The sequence below is a fragment of the Lissotriton vulgaris genome, chromosome 10, assembly GCF_964263255.1.
Source record: "Lissotriton vulgaris chromosome 10, aLisVul1.2, whole genome shotgun sequence".
NCBI lineage: Eukaryota > Metazoa > Chordata > Amphibia > Caudata > Salamandridae > Lissotriton > Lissotriton vulgaris.
In genome coordinates, this window is record NC_141698.1 from 1128223990 (window position 1) to 1128247750 (window position 23761).

The window sequence follows — 23761 nt, forward strand, 5'->3', positions numbered from 1 at the left end:
GTCGCCACCACAACATCACTCAGCGCCACCACAACATCACTCAGCGCCACCACAGCATCAATCTGTGCAACCATTCAACAACAACTGGTTCAAATATGTTCTCTCAATGTATCAAGCTTTATTACAAATGTCACAAGAAGATGTTATTATTTCACTTCTGTTCTTGGATTTTCGTCACAATAAAATACACTGAACATAATCTTTGTGAGAAGTTGGCCTGATATATAATGTTCACTATTCTAGTGAGCACTTTGTATCAGTCCAAACAACCCTTATGGTGATTGTTTGTAAGTCAACCTTATAGACCAGCTATCCTAGTAGCGTGGATACGAGCAGTCTTCGGGCTAAACTCTAGAGGGCGTGTTAAGCCAGCTGTTATACCATCACATATACCCCTTGAACACCAAGTGAAAGGACACCACACAAGTGTTATGAAAATAAACAGTGTATTTATTAGAATCACAACAGCCCTGTACTCTTTATGAGGACAGGGTACTAAGCACACAACAAAACTCTTATGAAAATACTTTAAGTTGCACAATTTACACAAATGCCCGAGGGGCACGGAAAACCATATACTATGGAAGTGGAATGCGAAATTACTAGCAGGTAAGTACTGGACTAATAGGCTTTGGAATCGCTAGGACTACGTTACTGAACCTTCAGATTACTAGTAGGAGGCCTAGGGGACTCGGGTGCAGAGTGTGCACTCTCACGCGGGATGCAGGACAAAGTCTATGGGAGCTAGTAAAGACAAAGTTAGTGTTCTCGGGCGAACCCGATAAGGTAGATCGAAAACGACAGTGGATCCTGACCCTTAGATAGTGAGGCTAAGCTGGGGCACCGAAATGCCAAAGTTACCTAGCCCAGGGGCTGCAGCTGCATATGTCTCAAAAGACGTCGGGAATCCTCGTTGACGAACCAGGAGCCTGAAGAAAGAAGTTGCTGGCAGGCGACCAGTGAAGATTGTTTGAGTGATCCAAGCCTGGATCGAAGATGGATGACACCTGAAAGCAGAGGGGACCAAGTTCGTGACTACTAGCCAGTAGTCAGGTGGCACCAGGAGGGCACCGGATGGTAGTCACCTCGACTAGGTGAGTGGGCGACGCTGGACTCTGCAGTCTCACGGACCAGGAGGCGTTGTCGGCGACCAGGATGGAGGTGCGAGCTGTCCCACGATGGATGATGCTGTCGACGTCGCTGGACCCAGGATTGGGGCAACAAGTCTTGGCAAATTCAAGCCCACGCGGTGGACCTAAAATGGCGTCTGGAGTGGACCAGGAGGGTCCGGGGGGCTCCTCTTTTGGAAGGGAGCAAGGGCCAGTCTGGAGCAACCAGACCAGCAGCGGTGATGTCGTCGGGCGTCGTTAGGAAGGCCACAAGTCAGCGGGCTAGTAGCCAAACAACGCGGTGAGCAGCAAAAAGTAGAGGGGCCCCACGCAGATCGTGGAGATGCTGGGAGGCTGGACTTCGGTGCTGGAGCTGCTCAGGGTCGGGGCTTCTCGGACCCCAAAGCACTCACCAGAGGATCCCTCGGCGGTCGTGCTGGATAGAAGTCGTGCAGTTCTGATGATGGCCGGTCCCTCGAGGTCTCGTCGCACCTACGGTTCTCAGCTTAGCTGTAGAGGTAGGTAGAGGTCAGAGGTGCCAGGGAAGCCGGGTCTCGTCGTGCTGGTCGGTCGGATTCCTGAGGAAGGACGTGCAGCAAACCGCAGAGTTCTTAGATGGTGCCTGCGGATGCAGGGTGACTACTCCTTAGTCACAAGGGAGAAATCTTGAGAAGAAGTCTTGAGTTCCTTTCGTAGAAAGTAGTTTCAGGATTCAAAGATGATCTAATTTGGAAGGGTCTCCGCTCCTGCCTTTATCCTAAAGAAAGGGGTGGGTACGCGACTAGGTCCTGCCCTAGGGGTGGGACCAGGAAGGGGGGTGGTTACACCCCTCTCTCATGCCGGACTTTCCCCAGGCCAGGGGCTGGTGTACCCCTGGAACTGGTTCTAGCCGGCAGATGCGTAGTGAGCACCGGGGTGCCACTCTGCAGTCACCTTCCTGTAAAGCCCTGCCTACCCAGGATACACAAAACCCTGTCTAGGATGGTGCTAGCACCGCCCCTGACAGGAAACCCTTTGTCCAAGCTCTCCTCGCTGGAAGGACTCCCAGCAGCAGGAGGTCAGACTCGTGTCTGTGGTGGCAGCATCCATTTTGTGGAGCTGAGGCTTCAGTTAACTTTAACCGGGGTTCACAGTTACATACATGTCGTGTCCCTCTAGAAGGGTGGAATGCTAACCCCATCGCCAGAATTGGCGAGGGGTTAGTATTCCAATTCGTTTGACACCCTACTCGACATGTTTTGATAAAGCAATACCAGAGATAGCATTTAACCGCGAGGATTATAATGCACTTAAGAGTATATGGTATGCGTTATCATGGAACAGCTATTAGGACTTGGTTCCGCAAGCTGCCAACGGGCTCAGCTCATGCCAGAGCACCATTTCACACGATTCCAAGCACTCTGCCTTCAGGATTGTCAAGGCCTGCCATAGGAGTGACTGATAGGAATCTGTGTGTCCATTTTTAGGGTTAGATATAGGTATACTATATCTAAAGCAAAGGGTGAGTACACCACCTTGCCCCAGCTGTCGTGCAGCCAGTTGTGTCAGATTTAGATGGCCATCCAGGGGTGGCATAATACATGCTTCAGCCCCTGGTAGGCCCTGGGTACACCTATGCCCTGAGTTACAGGGTCTGATAAGGTGGCCCAGTCCCAATTGGATAATGCACCTCAGGTACACATGTCAATTTAGTGAGAGGATAGCTAGGCTGTGGGTCTGATTGGCAGGCCCACAGCCAGGGAAAGTCGTAAACCAGTGAAACAAAAGCAAAAAATCTGGGTGATCATAGGATTGCAGACCCTACTCTCCTACATGACCCCCCCCCCCAAACTTTGGGACAATAAACTAACCTTGACCAGGTGAGTCTTCTTGCTCTAAGTGGAAATACCTGGAGAGCCCATCTGCATTGCCATGATCAGTGCCAGGTCTATGCTCCACTGTAAAATCCATCCCCTGTAGGGAAATAGACCACCTAAGCAGTTTGGGGTTTTCACCCTTCATCTGATTTAGCCATAAGAGGGGCTTATGGTCGGTCTGAATCAATCTTGAAATGAGTGCCAAACAAGTATGGCCTCAATTTCTTCAGGGCCCAAACAACAGCAAAGGCCTCCCTCTCAAAAGCTGACCAATTTTTCTCTCTGGGGGTCAGCCTTCTGCTTATAAAAGCAATGGGTTGGTCTTGACCATCAAAATTCAGTTGAGATAGAACAGCTCCCACACCCAACTCAGAAGCATCTGTTTGGACAATGAATGGTTTGGAGTAGTCTGGACTCTTGAGGATAGGTGCTGGGCACATGGCCTGCTTTAGGTCATCGAATGCTTTTTGACAGCCTGCTGTCCACTAAACTTTCTTTGGCATTTTCTTACTTGTCAGTTCATTGAGTGGAGTCACAATTGATCCATAATTCCTGACAAACTTTCTGTAGTAACCAGTCAGGCCCAAGAAAGCTCGAACCTGAGTCTGGGTGGTTGGAGGAGCCCAGTCCCTGATTGACTGTATTTTGCTCTCCAGTGGTTGAACTTGGCCTCCACCTACAAGGGGGCCCAAGTATACAACCTGTGTCTGCCCTATCTGGCACTTGGTGGCCTTGATAGTGAGACCTGCTGCTTGCAGTGCCTCTAACACTTTCCTCAGGTGGACCAGGTGATCCTCCCAGGTGGAGCTAAAGACAGCAATATCATCAAGATATGCTGCACAGAAGTCATCCAGCCCAGTGAGAACATGATTCACCAACCTTTGGAAGGTGGCAGGTGCATTTTTCAAACCAAAGGGCATTACCACAAATTGGTAATGCCCACCAGGGGTAGAAAATGCTGTCTTGGGCTTGGCATCCTCAGCTAACCTGATTTGCCAATACCCAGCTGTCAGGTCAAATGTACTTAAGTAGTTGGCAGAAGCCAATCTATCTATAAGTTCATCTGCCCTTGGTATTGGGTGGGCATCAGTCTTAGTGACTGCATTGAGACCCCTGTAGTCTACGCAAAACCTCATCTCTCTCTTACCACCCTGGGTGTGAGGCTTTGGCACTAGAACTACTGGACTAGCCCAAGGGCTACCTGAGGGTTCAATGACTCCCAACTCCAACATTTTCTGCACTTCTGTTTTGATGCAGTCTCTAACATGATCAGGCTGCCTGTAGATTTTACTCTTGACTGGCAAGCTGTCACCAGTGTCAACCTCATGGGTACACCAATTGGTCTGACTGGGTGTTAGAGAGAACATATGCCTGAAGGATTGAAGAACTTGTTTGCAATCCTTATGTTGATGTTCAGAGAGGCTGCCACAAAAGACAACACCATCTACTGATCCATCATCAGGATTCTGAGTGAGCAGGTCTGGGAGAGGGTCACTCTCCTGCTCCTGTCCCTCATCTATGGCCATGAGCAAGCTCATGTCCTTCCTGTCGACATATGCTTTGAGCCTGTTAACATGGAGCACCCTGTGGGGGCTCCTGGGAGTTCCAAGGTCCACCAGGTAGGTGATGACCTCTCCCTTTTGCTCAAGAATTGTGTGGGGCCCAGACCATTTGTCTTTGAGTGCTGCTGGGGCCACTGGCTCCAGCACCCACACCTTCTGTCCAGGCTGATACACAGTCAGGACAACCTTTTGGTCATGCCAAGCTTTTTGGAGTTCTTGGCTGGCCTTAAGGTTTTCAGATGCCTTTTCCATATACTTATCCATCCTGGAGCGGAGACCAAGTACATAGTCCACTATGCTGGTTGTAGGCTTTTTGAGAGGTCTCTCCCATCCTTCCTTAACCAAACACAGGGGTCCTCTCACAGGATGCCCATCAGAAGTTCAAAAGGGCTGAAGCCAACCCCCTTCTGTGGGACCTCTCTGTAAGCAAACAAAAGGCAGGGAATCAGGACATCCCATCTACGCCTGAGCTTTTCAGGTAGTCCATGAATCATCCCTTTTAGGGTCCTGTTGAACCTTTCAACAAGCCCATTGCATTGTGGATGATAGGGTGTAGTGAACTTGTAGTTGACACCACATTCCTTCCACATAGCAGTTAAGTAGCTTGAAGTTTGCACCTCTGTCAGAGACAACCTCCTTAGGGAAGCCCACTCTGGAGAACACTCCAACTAGGGATCTTGCCACAACAGGTGCTGTAGTGGTCCTAAGGGGAATAGCTTCAGGATACCTGGTGGCATGATCCACTACCACCAGTATAAACATGTGCCCTGATGCTGTCTGGGGTTCCATTGGACCAACAATGTCAATCCCCACTCTTTCAAAGGGCACCCCCACCACAGGCATTGGTATAAGGGGGGCCTTTGTTGTGCCACCTGACTTACCACTGGCTTGGCAAGTGACACAGGAGCGACAAAACTCCTTGGTATCCTCATTCATGTGAGGCCAGTGAAAGTGTGAGACAAGTCTGCCCCAAGTCTTTGTCTGGCCTAAGTGACCTGCTAAGGGAATCTCATGGGCCAAGGTAAGAAGGAAACCTCTCTGAGACAAGGGGATAACCAGCCTCCTGGTCATGCCAGGCTTGGGGTCTCTTGCCTCAGTGTACAGGAGTCCATCCTCCCAGTATACCTTGTGGGTACCTGTGGCGTTCCCAGCAGCCTCAGCAGCAGCCTGCTGTCTGAGGGGTTCAAGGGAAGGGCAGTCTAATTGTTCCTTCCCCAGGTCTTCTCTTGAGGGTCCCCCTGAGCCCAGAAATTCAACTTGATCAAGTTCAAATTCTTTAGGCTCAGTTTCCCTCAATTCCTGTAGGTCAGCCTCCTCTGAGACTTGATTCTCAATCTGGGGCAAGGGGGAAGGCAATGCCTTAACCCTACTGCTCTTCTTCTTGGAAGGTGTCTGGTCCATTGTTCCAGGATCCAGCACCTGTTCAGTGGGGCATCTTCTGGCCTGTGACCTAGTCACAGCAAGCACATGTGCTGGCAAGCCTAACATCTCCATGTGAGTCCTATGCTCCACTTCTGACCATTGTGATGACTCCAAATCATTGCCCAACAAACAATCCACTGGGAGGTCTGAACTAACTACAACCTTCTTTTGGCCATTTACCCCTCCCCAGGAGAAAGCAACAATTGCCATACTATGACTGGTAGTGACATTGCTTGCATTGGTCCCCAGGAAATCTGTACCTGGCATGATCTGTCCAGGGTCCACAAAGTTAGGTGTCACCATTGTGACACTGGCACAAGTGTCCCTATAGGCCTGAGCCATTTTTCCATTTATCAAAGGTGTCTGCCTGTATTTGGCCAAAGTATTGGGACTGACATCAGGGGATATATCCACATCCCCTGTACAGACAAGGACAGCCTGAGTGAGTGTGCCAACTAAGTTGTCATACCCCTCGGAACCCAAGGTTAACCCAACTAATCCCTTGGGAGGTGCACTACTACTGCTGGCTGTACTAGGGGGCACAGGTGCCTTAGGGGCTGCAGTAGCAGTAGTCTGCCCTCCTTTCTTGGTGCACTCACTAAACCAGTGAGTTTTACTTTTACAGTACTGGCACCACCTTTTTGACTGGCCTTCTTGATTCTTCTTTTTCTGGGAAGCCTGACCCCCACCCTCTTTGGGTTGTTGGGGACCTGTCGAAGACTTCTGGTCATTTTGTTCACCTTTAGAATCTTTACCCTTCTGGTCTGCTTTCTTCTGACCACCCTGGTTCTGGCCCTGGTTCTGCTTAACTCTTGTTCTGACCCATCTGTCTGCCTTCTTTCCCAATTCTTGGGGAGAGGTCAGATCTGAATCAACAAGATGCTGATGCAACAACTGGTTCTGACAATTGTTTAAAATCTGTTCTCTCATGATCAAACTATACAATCCTGTGTAATCAGTAACCTTACTGCCCAGCAACCAGCCCTCCAAAGCCTTAGTGGCACAATCTACAAAATCAGACCAATCCTGAGACTGAGTTTTCTGGGTATCCCTGAACAGCAACCTGTACTGCTCAGTGGTTAGGCCAAACCCACCAATCAGTGTATTCTTCAGGACTTGGTAATTGTTAGCATCCTCAGCTCTAGTAGTGAGGAGCTTATCTCTACCTTTACCTTCAAAGGAGAGCAACAAGATAGCTGCCCACTGACTCTGGGGGACACACTGTACAGTGCAAGCCCTCTCCAAAGCAGTTATCCATTTGTGGATATCATCCCCTTGCTTAAAGGGGGGCACTATCTTACTCAGGTGTCTAGTGTTTAAACTCCTGTTTTCCCTTGGGGGAATGCTGCCACCAGTGAGATCTAACCCACTTAACTTTTGCTCTCTAGCAAAGGCAAGTCTCTCTTTGGCCAGGGCAAGTTCTTCCCTTTCAATCCTCAGATTGACTTCCCTCACTTTAGCTTCATACACTCTCCTCTGAGGGGATGTCATCCCTTTTTGAGAAGAGGCCTGAGAGCCATTGGTTTGAATGGATCTGTTAGAGCCTCTGGATAGAGACCTAACTCGTCCATTCCCAATGTTAAGCTGGCCTGAGAGGGGTCCCAGGGGTCTCCTAGTACCATTCTCATGCCTGCTTAAGTTGTCCCTAGTTAGCTGACTAACTACTTCTGGACCTTTGTCTGCCTCATCCTCAGATGGCTCTAGATCCTCATCCTCCTCTTCACCTTCTGCAGAGAGATGGATAAGGTCAGGGTCACCTGTGGTTCCCTCTAGGGGAGGAATGTTCCCATCTGGATGAGAAGGTTCTGTGTTACCAGCCCTCCTAGCATCATAAGTCTCTAAGAGACCAATCAGAAAAGGAATGGTAGGGTTTGCACCCTGTTTTAGCTTCCTGGATGTACAGATTTGTCTCATCTCCTGGAAGCTAAGTGCAGCATATCTGGACATGACCTGTGGAGGGTCGACTGACACAAGGGGAGACTCAGAGTTTCCTCCTTTGTCTGACATGCTGCTTCTAGTGTGGTGTAAGTGATGCACCTACCTACACTATATGTTTGCCTACTGATCCCTTGCTAAGAGTTGTAGCCAAGGTGTGCTAAGCCTTGAGGAGCTACAACAGCTGGTTCAGTAGAACTCAGAGTATTCTAAGCTAAGTTATATGTACCTGGAGTACTTATGTGATCTTTCACAAGATATTCTTAGGATACGTGTGGTAAAACAACAGCAAGCTCAAATCACAACCGCTGCTCACCAATGTGAGAAGTTGGCCTGATATATAATGTTCACTATTCTAGTGAGCACTTTGTATCAGTCCAAACAACCCTTATGGTGATTGGTTGTAAGTCAACCTTATAGACCAGCTATCCTAGTAGCGTGGATACGAGCAGTCTTCGGGCTAAACTCTAGAGGGCGTGTTAAGCCAGCTGTTATACCATCACATATACCCCTTGAACACCAAGTGAAAGGACACCACACAAGTGTTATGAAAATAAACAGTGTATTTATTAGAATCACAACAGCCCTGTACTCTTTATGAGGACAGGGTACTAAGCACACAACAAAAATCTTATGAAAATACTTTAAGTTGCACAATTTACACAAATGCCCGAGGGGCACGGAAAACCATATACTATGGAAGTGGAATGCGAAATTACTAGCAGGTAAGTACTGGACTAATAGGCTTTGGAATCGCTAGGACTACGTTACTGAACCTTCAGATTACTAGTAGGAGGCCTAGGGGACTCGGGTGCAGAGTGTGCACTCTCACGCGGGATGCGGGACAAAGTCTATGGGAGCTAGTAAAGACAAAGTTAGTGTTCTCGGGCGAACCCGATAAGGTAGATCGAAAACGACAGTGGATCCTGACCCTTGGATAGTGTGGCTATGCTGGGGCACCTAAATGCCGAAGTTACCTAGCCCAGGGGCTGCAGCTGCATATGTCTCAAAAGACGTCGGGAATCCTCGTTGACGAACCAGGAGCCTGAAGAAAGAAGTTGCTGGCAGGCGACCAGTGAAGATTGTTCGAGTGATCCAAGCCTGGATCGAAGATGGATGACACCTGAAAGCAGAGGGGACCAAGTTCGTGACTACTAGCCAGTAGTCAGGTGGCACCAGGAGGGCACCGGATGGTAGTCACCTCGACTAGGTGAGTTGGCGACGCTGGACTCTGCAGTCTCACGGACCAGGAGGCGTTGTCGGCAACCAGGATGGAGGTGCGAGCTGTCCCATGATGAATGATGCTGTCGACGTCGCTGGACCCAGGATTGGGGCAACAAGTCTTGGCAAATTCAAGCCCACGCGGTGGACCTAAAATGGCGTCTGGAGTGGACCAGGAGGGTCCGGGGTGCTCCTCTTTTGGAAGGGAGCAAGGGCCAGTCTGGAGCAACCAGACCAGCAGCGGTGATGTCGTCGGGCGTCGTTAGGAAGGCCACAAGCCAGCGGGCTAGTAGCCGAACAACGCAGCGAGCAGCAAAAAGCAGAAGGGCCCCACGCAGATCGTGGAGATGCTGGGAGGCTGGACTTCGATGCTGGAGCTGCTCAGGGTCGGGTCTTCTCGGACCCCAAAGCACTCACCAGAGGATCCCTCGGCGGTCGTGCTGGATAGAAGTCGTGCAGTTCTGATGATGGCCGGTCCCTCGAGGTCTCGTCGCACCTACGGTTCTCAGCTTAGCTGTAGAGGTAGGTAGAGGTCAGAGGTGCCAGGGAAGCCGGGTCTCATCGTGCTGGCCGGTCGGATTCCTGAGGAAGGACGTGCAGCAAACCGCAGAGTTCTTAGATGGTGCCTGCGGATGCAGGGTGACTACTCCTTAGTCACAAGGGAGAAATCTTGAGAAGAAGTCTTGAGTTCCTTTCGTAGAAAGTAGTTTCAGGATTCAAAGATGATCTAATTTAGAAGGGTCCCCGATCCTGCCTTTATCCTAAAGAAAGGGGTGGGTACGCGACTAGGTCTTGCCCTAGGGGTGGGACCAGGAAGGGGGGTGGTTACACCTCTCTCCCATGCCGGACTTTCCCCAGGCCAGGGGCTGGTGTGCCCCTGGAACTGGTTCTAGCCGGCAGATGCGTAGTGAGCACCGGGGTGCCACTCTGCAGTCACCTTCCTGTAAAGCCCTGCCTACCCAGGATACACAAAACCCTGTCTGGGATGGTGCTAGCACCGCCCCTGACAGGAAACCCTTTGTCCAAGCTCTCGTCGCTGGAAGGACTCCCAGCAGCAGGAGGTCAGACTCGTGTCTGTGGTGGCAGCATCCATTTTGTGGAGCTGAGGCTTCAGTTAACTTTAACCGGGGTTCACAGTTACATACATGTCGTGTCCCTCTAGAAGGGTGGAATGCTAACCCCGTCGCCAGAATTGGCGAGGGGTTAGTATTCCAATTCGTATGACACCTTACTCGACATGTTTTGATAAAGCAATACCAGAGATAGCATTTAACCGCGAGGATTATAATGCACTTAAGAGTATATGGTATGCGTTATCATGGAACAGCTATTAGGACTTGGTTCCGCAAGCTGCCAACGGGCTCAGCTCATGCCAGAGCACCATTTCACACGATTCCAAGCACTCTGCCTTCAGGATTGTCAAGGCCTGCCATAGGAGTGACTGATAGGAATCTGTGTGTCCATTTTTAGGGTTAGATATAGGTATACTATATCTAAAGCAAAGGGTGAGTACACCACTTTGCCCCAGCTGTCGTGCAGCCAGTTGTGTCAGATTTAGATGGCCATCCAGGGGTGGCATAATACATGCTTCAGCCCCTGGTAGGCCCTGGGAACACCTATGCCCTGAGTTACAGGGTCTGATAAGGTGGCCCAGTCCCAATTGGATAATGCACCTCAGGTACACATGTCAATTTAGTGAGAGAACAGCTAGGCTGTGGGTCTGATTGGCCGGCCCACAGCCAGGGAAAGTCGTAAACCAGTGAAACAAAAGCAAAAAATCTGGGTGATCATAGGATTGCAGACCCTACTCTCCTACAATCTTCACAAAAGTTATTTAAAGAAGTTTAAGCTATTACTATTATAAATTACAATAACTTTTATTTAAGTATTAATTATTAAAAATAAAAGCCATTGTTATTTGTAATATCAATACATCTAAGTCACGCAAATACAACACATATTGCATTACAAATGCTATAGGTGTCACATTTGCGAAAGTTAAAACTATTGGCATTGTAAATAACAAAGCTATTAATTTAGCTCTTTTCAAAACCAACATATAAATACAAGATTTGTCATTTACAAGACCAATAGCTCAAACTTTCCTAATGCGAGACCTATTGCTTTGCAAATGCTTGTTCCTTCTTTAGCCGCTGCGGACACCCCTCAAACCGACCTTTTAAATAAATGATTTAATGGGGAATGCAAGTGTCAGTGCTGCAGAAGCAGATGTGTGACAGATTGCTAGGAAGGCGGAGGCTGTGGAGGATTTTTATTTATTGTAATGCGAGGTTGAGCAAGGAAAAAGGGAGGCCAGGGACCCAAAGATAGACTTCAGTGGACCAGTGGGTGAGATGCAGTGGAATTAAAGGGCCTTATTTATGAGAAGTGACGCATCACTACGTGAAAGTAGTGATGCGTCACTTTTCATTGCGCCCTCCTTGCAACATGATTGATGCGTCATATTTACTGTATGACGCATCATGTCACAAGGAGTTACAGATACATCAGTATTTCTGACGTATCTGTATGGCGCAAAAGTGGCGCATTGCTGGAGTGTGTCACATAAGTGACGTAACTCTAGCAATTATGTGTCCTTTCACATAGGGCAAGCCCCATGTGAAAGGGACTGCGTCAGTCGTACGCCTGCTGTGAGGCAGGCGTAAGATATTGATGCATTTGCATCTTAGAGGTAGCGCAGTGAAATCTTATAGATTTCACTGCATCACTTCTATGACCCTTTCTTGCATCGGAACGCCCCCCCCTGCATACATTGGGACAGATTTACAAGCCCCATGCGACACATTTACGTCGCCGTTGTGTCACTTCTGTGACGCTTCGGCCGCATAAACCATGCGCCACGTTGCGCCTAATTTACAACGTTTCGGTTTCGCTTTCGGTGAGTACTAACTCACCACAATGAATTTCTCATTCCAATCTCACTCTGTTGCAGCCCAAACCCGCCTGGCATAGACGATCCTTCACTCTAACAGGAGCCACTTGGGACAATAAATAAAAGGTATGCCGCACACTGATGCGTGTATTGTTTATTAGCACAATTGGCTAGAGGACCAAGTTCGCTAAACAAAATCCCCCTTTCTTTTTTCATAAACAGTTCTCATGGACTAGAATCATACCGCCCTGATGAGAATCCTGTAAATAACGCAACAGGATTCGAAACGCGTCGGCACTCTATTTGACATTAGAGGTCAATGTCATTTATGCCAAAAATTTGCTTTTCTCCTGAATAAGAGACTGAATCCGTTTCACGAGTTGGGAGTTGACTTTTCAAAAAACTTCTTCCCCCTGCTCCCCCTACGATTGTGATTTTCTATTGTGAATTGTTTATTTTTCGCACTATGTTTATGACTTATTTTGTCCATGTATAGATTGTATATGTATGACTAAATGTTTTTTCTTTAAATGTTTTCTATTGAACCCTTGCACTGTACATATGCACAAATTGTTTTTTGATTCATAGATGGCTAGATATGAAGTTGATGGCGATTCAATGTCTGTTGTTGTAGAATGCAGAAAATTGTTTAACTAAGTAATGATTCAAAGACATAAATCAATGTTAGGGTAAACTAATAAAGTGTTGTTTATCCGCAATCAATCAGTGCTTAATTTAAAATTCGGAGGCATAGGCAAAATTCTCTTTTTTCACGATACTGTGGCCCTGCCTACCCTCTCTCCCATTGGGCCCAGCCACCCCTGTTTGTTTAGCTTTTCTGAGCGGGCAACTGCCCGAGTGGTTTGGGAGTGACGCAAGTAGCGTCTTCTTCAGATCTTTGTCAGCATTAAGTCTGTTGCAAGGGTCTTCACTCTTGCGTAGCATGGCAGACAACGATACGCTGTCCTTCACGGAAAGCCATATCCAAAATCTCATTGAGTCCTCGCCATTCTCGTCTATTACTCTTAGCACCTCAGCCAAACAACAAAATGAGGCAGATAAATTGACTAGGCTTCAGAAGAAGCACATCAGAACCGAACTTCACGGTTACTTTCTACTTAAACACCTAAAAGCAGGTACTATTCCTTGGGGCCTCCAGGTTAAGAACATTCCTGTCATCTTCACAGAGGATGCAGATTACAAGAAAGGCTTTAGCCAAATCAACACCAAATGCAGTAGAGATTTAATGGTACACACCATAGAGACAGCTCAACGCATCTGTAGCCAGGAAGAGAAGGAAATTGAAGATCTAATTAAAAACATCAATGACAATCAGACTACTAGTGAAGCAAAGGCACTCCTTGAAAAAATAGAAAAGGAAATTGCATCATTCAAAGATTACACTTTGAATATCAAATCAGCTCAATTTGATAAAGACTCCAAAACATTCCGACTAGAACAGGTATATCCTTTCCTCAGAGAAGACTTTTACACTTCGGGGGAGTCGAGAGGGGCCTTAAACACATTTCAAGGTAGATCTAGAAATAGATTTATAACATTCTCTGACACTACTTCATCCGATTCTTCCTCTGACTCTAGACAGTCCAATTCCAAAACACGAGGCGCTGGAAGGGGATCGACTCCTTTTTTATCCAGGGGCGGCCAAACACGTCCTCGCTTCAAGCAACCATGGCAAATGCGCACTCGCAACAAAAATTACAACAATTAAATTTGTCTACCATAGTGAATCTTTCTGACAAAGAATTATCTAAAGATGAGGAAATGCTTCTGAACCTGGGTCTCAAATTTGTTCCGACCAAAAGAACAGATTTTACAAAACTGAAATTGGAGGCACTTGACTTCTGCCGCAAAGTTAGGCTGAAAACTTACTTCGCTGGGGCCGAAATGACGTCGACACAGGAAACTACTGGACTTAGGGTCAAATCTAGGTTCACTCCAACAATAAACATTCCGAAACAAATTATTGCTTTTGAACAAGCGGTTCTGTCCTCCCTCACTAAACTTGAGAAGAAAAGTAGCTTTGTCAAAAACAATATCAGTAAAGGAATTCAAAAAGCAATTGGTGATTTGAAATCTGACACATTGATTGTTATAAAGCAGGCGGATAAAGGCGGAGCGGTGGTTTTATCCGCCTCGTCCAATGTACCTCACTGAAGGTCAACTACATGTGAATAATCGGGAGTGGTACAGACCGTCAAAAGAAGATCCCGTCCTTGCTATTCAGGACAAAATAGCTAAAATCACACAGACAGCCTTAGACGAAGGCTATCTAGGGTCCAAAGAGTATGAATTCTTGAACAAAAAGTCACCAAGAACGCCAATCCTCTACTTTTTACCTAAGATTCATAAAAATGATAAGGCACCACCAGGGAGACCCATAGTGTCCGGATGCGATTCTGTGTTAGAACCGATATCAAAATACATTGATTTCTTTTTAAAACCATGTATAGCACAAGTGAAATCGCACCTGAGGGACACCACAGACTTCATCACCCGTATTGAGGGGCGCACATTCAATGAATTGACTGATTTGATGGTGACATTGGATGTCGCTTCGCTGTACACTCAAATACCGCAGGATGAGGCACTTGAGGTTATCGAACTTTATCTAGAACAACGAGAAAGACCCCACCGGGTGCCTTCTTCATTCATTTTAGCATTGGCTGAAATTACTCTTCGGAGCAATTATTTCAAGTTCGAGAGTGATTTTTTCATACAAATCAAGGGGACAGCCATGGGCTGTCCTTATGCGCCGGAGCTGGCGGTGCTGTACATGGCACAATATGAGGAGAGATTTATTTACAAGGACAACCCCTTCTCAGAACATATCATTCAATGGCTGAGATATATAGATGACGTCTGGCTCCTGTGGCAGGGGAGCCAGATGGAACTTGACCAATTCTATGTATGGCTAAACTCCAGGCACCCTGACATCAAATTCACGTTGAACTCCAGTTCCAAAGAAATGACTTTCCTTGACGTCACAGTAGGCACCAGCGATTCTAAGTTGACAACCTCTTTGCATAAGAAGGAAACAGACAGGAATACAATCCTTCACTATACCAGCTCACATCCACAAAGCTTAAAGGACAACTTACCTTATGGTCAACTGCTTAGAATCAGACGCAATTGCACAAACTTGAACGATTTTGATTCACACGCAACAAGATTCTGCAGTGAGATGGCTGAAAGAGGGTACCCCAAAAAACTGCTGAAACATGCAAAAAACAGGGCCAAATTTACCCCGAGAGATACACTTCTGCAGGTAAAAGAGAAGAAGGAATTGGATAAATTGGTGTGTGTGACAACATTTGGTCAACACACAAACAAATTAAAAAATATCATTAGAAAGAATTGGCACTTACTAGAATCACTTGAGTACCCTCTTTCTAAACCCATCTTTGCAATGCGCAAAAACACGAGCATTGGACAACAACTGATTAAAGCAGACAGCTACATTCCCCCACCTAAAAGTGACCTTATAGCCCAGTGGAATTTGAAACCTTTAAGTGGGCACCACAAATGTGGTAACTGTGTATCATGTTCCACAACATTAGAAGGTGATACTTTCATCAATCATGGCATCAAGTGGAAACACGAGGCTTTTACGAACTGTAAAACCCGAAATATCGTCTATGCAGTGGTTTGTCCATGCGACAGAGTTTACATTGGTAAAACAAATCAACCCATTAATGCCAGAATAACACAACACCGTTCTCGCATAAAGAGAAAAGTCATGTCTGCACCAATGGTGGAACACTTTCTAAACAATAATCATACTGAATATGATTTCAAATGGACATCACTGGTTTGGATAGACCCCAAACGCTATCCAGATGTCGAAACTATGCTACTACGCAAGGAGGCATATCTGATTCTAAGATTTGACAGTGTGAATAAGGGCCTCAACACCCTCAGTGAAATTAATCGGGCATAAATCCGAATCCTGGACTTCATTTCCCATAAGGCATCAGAAACCACTCTGGCTCTGATTGGATGAGAGCTCATCACATGTTTCATATTGGTGAGAACCGGCACTGCTCCGGACAACCAAAAACAGAGTATGCCGGTTTGAAGTAGGATGTACAAGCGGAGTCCTCCGCGACGATTTATGGTAAGACCAAGACCCCTTCACACTTTAACTCGTTTTTTAACTGCAGTCTCTTTTTTTAAAGAAACGAAACGAGAATAGTGATATCCGTTTTCCTCCATGCCCCGCAGATTTGACACCAGGCAGTTCCCAATACCGGTGAGGACCTTTCCCGCCCGTGCAGAACCGTCCAAAAGTAAGTTCCCCTGCGAGGCGTCACCGCCTCTGTGCATGGCTAAGCTATTGAGATCGATTCCAACCTTTTTCTCAATCTCCCTTTTCCCAGAGAGACAAACACGCCAGCAATGAGAATTAATTTCTGACACCGGCACACCAGCCGAAGGGTTGCGAACACTGAAGGTAACTTTTAAACCTACGCACCCCGCTTTCGGTGAGTACTAACTCACCACAAGGAATTTCTCATTCCAATCTCACTCTGTTGCAGCCCAAACCCGCCTGGCATAGACGATCCTTCACTCTAACAGGAGCCACTTGGGACAATAAATAAAAGGTATGCCGCACACTGATGCGTGTATTGTTTATTAGCACAATTGGCTAGAGGACCAAGTTCGCTAAACAAAATCCCCCTTTCTTTTTTCATAAACAGTTCTCATGGACTAGAATCATACCGCCCTGATGAGAATCCTGTAAATAATGCAACAGGATTCGAAACGCGTCGGCACTCTATTTGACATTAGAGGTCAATGTCATTTATGCAAAAAATGGGCTTTTCTCCTGAATAAGAGACTGAATCCGTTTCACGAGTTGGGAGTTGACTTTTCAAAAAACTTCTTCCCCCTGCTCCCCCTACGATTGTGATTTTCTATTGTGAATTGTTTATTTTTCGCACTATGTTTATGACTTATTTTGTCCATGTATAGATTGTATATGTATGACTAAATGTTTTTTCTTTAAATGTTTTCTATTGAACCCTTGCACTGTACATATGCACAAATTGTTTTTTGATTCATAGATGGCTAGATATGAAGTTGATGGCGATTCAATGTCTGTTGTTGTAGAATGCAGAAAATTGTTTAACTAAGTAACGATTCAAAGACATAAATCAATGTCAGGGTAAACTAATAAAGTGTTGTTTATCCGCAATCAATCAGTGCTTAATTTAAAATTCGGAGGCATAGGCAAAATTCTCTTTTTTCATAATTTACAACGTGGCGCATCTAGGGAGATGCGTCACGTTGTAAAGCCCTGCACCACATTAAGCCTGCATCAGGTTTATTGTATGCAGAATGGGCGTTCCGTTGGAAAAAGCCTCGGAAAAGTGACGCAGTGAAATCTACAAGATTTCATGGAGTTACTTTTCCGACGCCGCTGCGTCAAAACCCTGCGTCTGAAGCAGGCGTAAGGCGTGACGTAGCATGTTAGGTATGGGCAGCCCCTGAGCATTGCTGGAGTTGCGTCGTGCTTGTGATACGATTCCAGCATTGCGCCGCCCTTATGCCATCAGATACGTCACGCATCTGTTTATCATTGTGCCACGATGCGCCGCATTGTAAATGCGGCGCATCTGTGGTGGTGCAAGGGTAAACTTGTGTGACGCATCTTCCTGGCGCATCCCTGCTGATATGCAGAGATGCGCCAGTCCTTGTAAATCTGCCCTTACATACCTGGCGCAGGCATAATGTGGCGCAGGGGTTTACAAAGTGACTTATCTACCTAGATGCGTCAGTTTGTGAATATGGTGCAACAAGGCTGGTGCGTCACTAAAAGCGACGCTCCGGCTGCGTAAAAGTGACGCAAGGCCTCATAAATAAGGCCCCTTGAGTTTTTTTTCCTATCCAATTTTACTAGCTATAAAAGACTTTATTTACCACAATGTTCTCACAAAATTAGCCTCTGATACTAACCAAGTAATGCTTCAAAAAGGGTACCGTGGGCCACTTTTGTTTTTTGCCGTTCCTACGCCTATATCCCAATCCGACTCTGCCCGGCAGAGAGGCTCACGGTGAAAGTGGAACAGAATATTACAGGGGACCAAAACAGGCCCAAGAATAAGATGTTCTCTCAGGCCACAAAAGATAATCGCTGATAAATATCCACTTTTGAGATGTCCGAGCTGGACCACTCTACACATTCTTGAGTTTTCAGTGGACCTCCCTTGGTCCCAGGGACCATCCAGGGCTCTTTGGCTGTCACCCGAGGGTCCACTTTGGAAATGGCATCAGTAACATTGCCCAAAATACCTGTACCCTGGGAGGGGCCTCGGCTCTTACCTGTGTAGACCAGGATGGATGCAAAGATGAGGAGCAGGGCTCCCAGGGCGGTGCTCGGGATGAGGGGTGTGACCCGGGTGGAGCTGTAAGTGGTCACTGCCAGCAGGAAAGAGCCTGGAAACAGAGACAAGAGTCAGAGGTTTCAAATGTCAGAGGAAGAGAGAGGGGTGACGTGTGCAGAGATGGCAGTGACAGGAGGTGGCATTTTTAATCACAGGCCCAATGATCAAACAGAATAAAGGTCAATCCCCAGTAAGAGCCATGTCTTCTGAAAATGTGCTCATCCTAGTTGTAAATATGTCTTGGGTAAGAGGCCCCTGTGCACCTGCCCTGTGTCTTTGACTTCCTGTCCCAGGGATGGAGCCTGCCTCCCTGTCTAGTGTCAGTATGTGCGTCTCCCTGCCAGTGTCTGTGTTCATATGTCCTCGGTTCAATGACTTTCTGTGACAGTGACAGAGTGTGTGTCTCCTCCTTTCCCATGTCTCCCTCTCAGTGTTCTTTCCACCTTCACCCAGATGGGCTCCTGCCAGCACCCCCAAACTTCACTTGTTACTCACTACTGAAGAAGGACAACAATCCTGAAACACGTGTCTAGAGATACACAGCACTGGCTGCACCAACAAGGGCGAATACTGAAGTCTTTGTGGAGAAGTGTGGCTCACTGGTTAGAGGAGGCAGACCTGGAAGCAGAGGTCAGCCCGGGACCAGGGTTCAATTCCCGGCTCGGCGGGGTCTTGAGTCCTAAAATGTCCATGGACTCGACAATTCTCGCTCCGGTGCCTACTCGATTCACGGGTTCACACTCTGCGACTCTGGGCAATAGCTTGCTTAATCTCCACAACGGCCCCTCGCGGTGGGATGCCTGGCTTTCACCTTGCGGATACCCTGCCGGGGTATCTCACAGGGGAATACCAGGACGGGTTCCCTAAGCAAGCGCCTTGATGCCTTCGGGTGATACGTGCGCTATATAAATCGCAATACATACATACATACATTTCAACTGAAGCGAGTGTTGTCATGCACTGCATTTACCACAATGCATCTGGGCTGATTGTGTCCCGGTGTGCCAGGTAGTGTGCTCCCTCCTCCTTCTGTGATTGGCTCCTTGCTGAGTTATTAGGCTGATGAGCTCTAGGACGACCCTGTGCTCTTGGGAGTGGTACTAAACCTGAGAAAACTGAGAGCAGCATGGCCGCCACCCCCATACCCAGCACTGACTGCACCAACAGTGGCGAATAGTATAGACTTCAACTGATGTGAGTGCTGTCATGCACTGCATTTACCACAATGCATCTGGGCTGTCTGCTGGTGTGCCTGGCAGTGAGCTCCCTCCTCCTTCTGTGGTTGGAGCCTCACCCAGTGTCAGTGTCTCGCTGGTACTATTCCCACCTCCCTCTCACACTCAGTTTGTGTCTTTCCTGCCAGTGTCAGTGACTGTGTCCCTGTCCCAGTGTCACTGAATGTGCTTCTGTGGCCCGGTGTCTCTTTGTGCCAGTGTTTAAGTCTGTATGTACCACGGTCCGTGTTTGTGTCCTTGTTTTAGTACCCCCTGTCCCAATATCATCATCTCTCTGTCCAGATATCAGTGAGTCTCCTTGCCCCATTGGCACTGTCTCTCTGCTCCTGTGTGAGTGTCACCCGGTCCCAGTGCGAGTATTTCTGCCCCTCAGTGCCAATGCGCCTTGTTTTCCCCTGACATTAACTCTCAGAACGTGTAAGTGCCAGTTGTTGTATTTGCTTGCCCAGGTGTTAGTGGCTGTAGTTTTGTCATTGCCCATACTTTCATAGTGCCATCCTATGACGGTGACGGAGATGATTGTACTACTAAATATCGACAAATCAAGGACAGAATATCGAATGGAAAGTGCATATAGGGAAGTATAGATTTGCTATTCCTAAATCCACATCTTTGTACCTTGAAGATGTATGCAGCGCATGAGCACATGTGTGTGGAGTTCGGGATAGAAAATCTAGAATTACCTGTCGATATTTAATTTTCAATATTTTGTCCTCAATATTCTGTCCCATCGATGTTGTTGATTCGATATTCAGGGGGAAGACCACATGAAGATATTTTTCCTTCCTTTCCCAGAGGCAGTGTGGAACTTCTTTCATCGGGGTGAATACTCTCCCCATGACCGTGCCACAAGATGGCTGAAGGCTGGAGCATCTGATCTAAAGTTTTAAGGAATTACACTATTTTACTCTCCACTCTTTGACCAGTTGTGCTGGTATTAGGATTGTGTGCGCTGTGACACTACCTTTCATTGTCATGGTCCTTCTAAACATCCTATGTGCAACCAAGCACGGGTGTGGTGCCTATACAGTAGGTAACACAACTTCTGTTATTCCCTCAGGAGAGGTAAAACACTCTCGTGTCTTTTGCCATCCATGTTTGCACATGTTCTTCGTCATGAGACTAATTGTGCCTGTGCTTGTGTCAGACAGCCTGAGGTTTGTGCTCTATTTCAAGCTGTACACGTGTCCATGTGACAAATATAAACCTGAAGTCTGACCCGCACCCAGGGACGTTTACCGCTGACTTGGTACAATATTACACATCAGCATGACTACAATGTGAGTGACATGTGATTAACAGTGAGCACTGAAAGGTGTGACCAGCGCTCATTGTGACCTTGTAATATTGACGGGCATGGCCAAGAAGTCAGCAGACAGCACAGTATTGACACTGCAAAGTCACACGACATGAGTGATGTGTGCATCCTGCCACATGATGTCTGCTCTAATGAATATTTCTCATTCTGTCTGACAATAGACAACATTCTGTCCCTGCAGTGTTGCTGGTTCTGGCAGATACTGTCAGCCTCAGTCAACCATTCATGGCCACACGGCACTTCAGACGGTACGCGCAGGTGGTTGTGCTTGTGGGGTACATGCACTTACAAGTGATAGGTTTAAGTAAAAAGCACGCTTCACCACAGCAAAGGTACACGTTTAAAGAACGGTCATGTCACTAAAGTCTACAAGACCCCAGTAATGTCAGCTTTTAACCTGGCGGGGTCACCTGATACCCAAATACTGCATGAACTTTCCGCTGCAGAGCACCAGACTGGGTGAGCTTTTGGGATTTCTGTTTTAGTCATCTGTCTGCTTTATCCAGGATATGTTATGCTATGTTACAAGGAATTTCTAAAGCGCACATTCAACAACCGGTTTCGTGGCGCTGAGAGCACAAGCAGCAGAATGCCAGTGCAGTTAGTCGTACGCCTGTCTGAAAAGCCATGTTTCCAGCAGGGTTCTGAACTGCTCGTAGGAGGTAGCGGATCTTATGTTATCCAGGAAGCAGTTCCAAACACCGGGAGCCAGCACAGCAAACTTGGGGGCATATTATCAAGACAGGCGATAAAAGTATCGCCGTTTTAGCGGCTGAAAACTGCCGGTAAAACGGCGATAATGGGCTTGATAATATGCTCCAAGGAATTCCAATTGAAGCCCATATTAAATGTGAAGACATCTAACATGGGCTTCAATTGGAATTCCATAGAACATATTATCAAGCCCATTATCGCCGTTTTCGCCTGCCTTGATAATATGCCCCTTGGTTTCCCCCAGACTGTTCCTATTGAACTTGGGAACCCCTAAGAGATTGGGGTGTGCTGATCTGAGATTGTGCCGGGGGATTTAGTTCCATGTTATAAAAGACACAAAGGAGGGCTTTTACCATGATGGACTTTGAAGATCATACATCCCATTTTAAACAGGGTTCTCTGAGCAACAGGGAGCCGTGTAATTCCTTTAACAAAGGTTTCATATGGACGTATCTAGGTTGGTGATAGACCAATCTGGCTGCTTGATTTTGGACTAGCTGCAGTCTTTGACTCAAACCCTTGGGAAGACCTAAGTAAAGAGCGTTGGCGTAATCGATACAGGACTTCATAAGTGCAATTACAAACTGGATGATGGCCTCGGGCGAGAAAAATTGGCTGATTTTTTCTGATTTGCAGAGCTGAAAGAAGCAGGAGGAAGTCACTGCTCCAATCTGAGGCTTCATTGAGAGATCTTCTTCAGCAAGTATGCCGAGGCTCTTGATCACTTTTTTTGGAATAGGAGGAGGGCCTAGCTCCTGAGGCCAAAAAAAGGGCCCTGGCGATGCAATTTGTTTTTGAACATCACCACCTCGGTTTTAACTGAATTCAGTTTCAATTGATTGAAGTTAATCCAGTCCCGGATAAAGATCATAGTGTCCTAGAAGAATTCTATAGAGTCAGTAGAGTCCTCTAAGTTGACCAATAGCTGCATGTCAGCAACATAGTTACATATTTTTACTTTCCATCTTTGTAGAGAGTTTACCAATGGGCAGATGTAAATATTGAATAAAAGGGGAAATAAAGAGAGCCCTGTGGTACTCGACAGCTAAGATTGGCCTTGGATGAGCAGAAAGGGGACAGACGGACCGATTGCGAGCAGTCCGATAAAAAAATACTTTATCCAATCCAGAACATAGCCCTGCCCTGGTGACATCAACACAATCAAAGAATGCCATGATCCACTGTGTCGAAGGTCACCAATTGATCCAGGAGGACCAATGCCTGGGCTTTGCCTTCATCCACCTCCTCTCGCATGTCGTTGACTACGGAAAGTATGACTGATTCCATAAAGTGAGTGGGTCGAAAGCCCTCCTGATGGGGATCCTTGAAGGAGGAGCGGAAGGAACCAAGATGTTGGGCGATATGGTCCTTCAGAATCTTGGCTTGGTAAGGGAGAAGGGAGATTGGGTGATAGTTCTTTAGATTGGGGAAATCCTCCACCGTTTTGTTAAAGAGGGGAGGACCACTGCCTCCTTAAAAGCAAGGGGAACCAAGTCCTGACCTAATGATATATTGAGCATGTCTCAGAATCCAATGGCAAGGAGGCAGCTCCATGGGTTAAGGCGCTGGTTGCTGAAGTCTCCGGGTAGCTTGTATCTCACAGTTTTATTTAGCTGAGTGCGTTGAGTGCTAGCTGCAAAGGCAAGTGTGTAAATGTGTGTTTGATATGAAAATGGCAGCTGCACACTCTGCAAATGAGGCTGTGTGGGGTCAGAGTTAAGTTTACCTTTAACTTTATTTATTTATTTAAAGTATTTACAGAGCTCCCAATCAACCCCTAATGGATATCTCTGCGCATTGTAAATGCGGCGCATCTGTGGTGGCGCAAGGGTAAACTTGCGTGACGCATCTTACCTGGTGCATCATCCCTGCTGATATGCTGAGATGCGCCAGTCCTTGTAAATCTGCCCCTTAATGCGGGGCCTGCTGAATCTTGATAAAACTACTAGCATTCCATGCATAAACTCGTTGGTTAGTTGCCTGGGATGGTTAGGCTGCAACGAAGCGTCTGGGGCTCGAGAGAGGGTTTAGGGCCCAGTTTAAATTTTGACAGACTTGGTTTAACCCGCTGGCCGCCTGCCTCCTTTAGAGA

General features: G+C 47.0%; 1 protein-coding gene across 1 annotated transcript in view; it reads right to left on the reverse strand.

The window, feature by feature from the left end:
* The window catches only part of LOC147689438 (uncharacterized), a 164541-nt gene that overhangs the window by 140323 nt on the left and 457 nt on the right, over window positions 1-23761 (reverse strand). The window contains exon 2 of the mRNA XM_086942209.1: window positions 18341-18454. Within this exon, the coding sequence (XP_086798335.1) occupies window positions 18341-18454 (114 nt within the window). The remainder of the gene's footprint in view (window positions 1-18340; window positions 18455-23761) is intronic.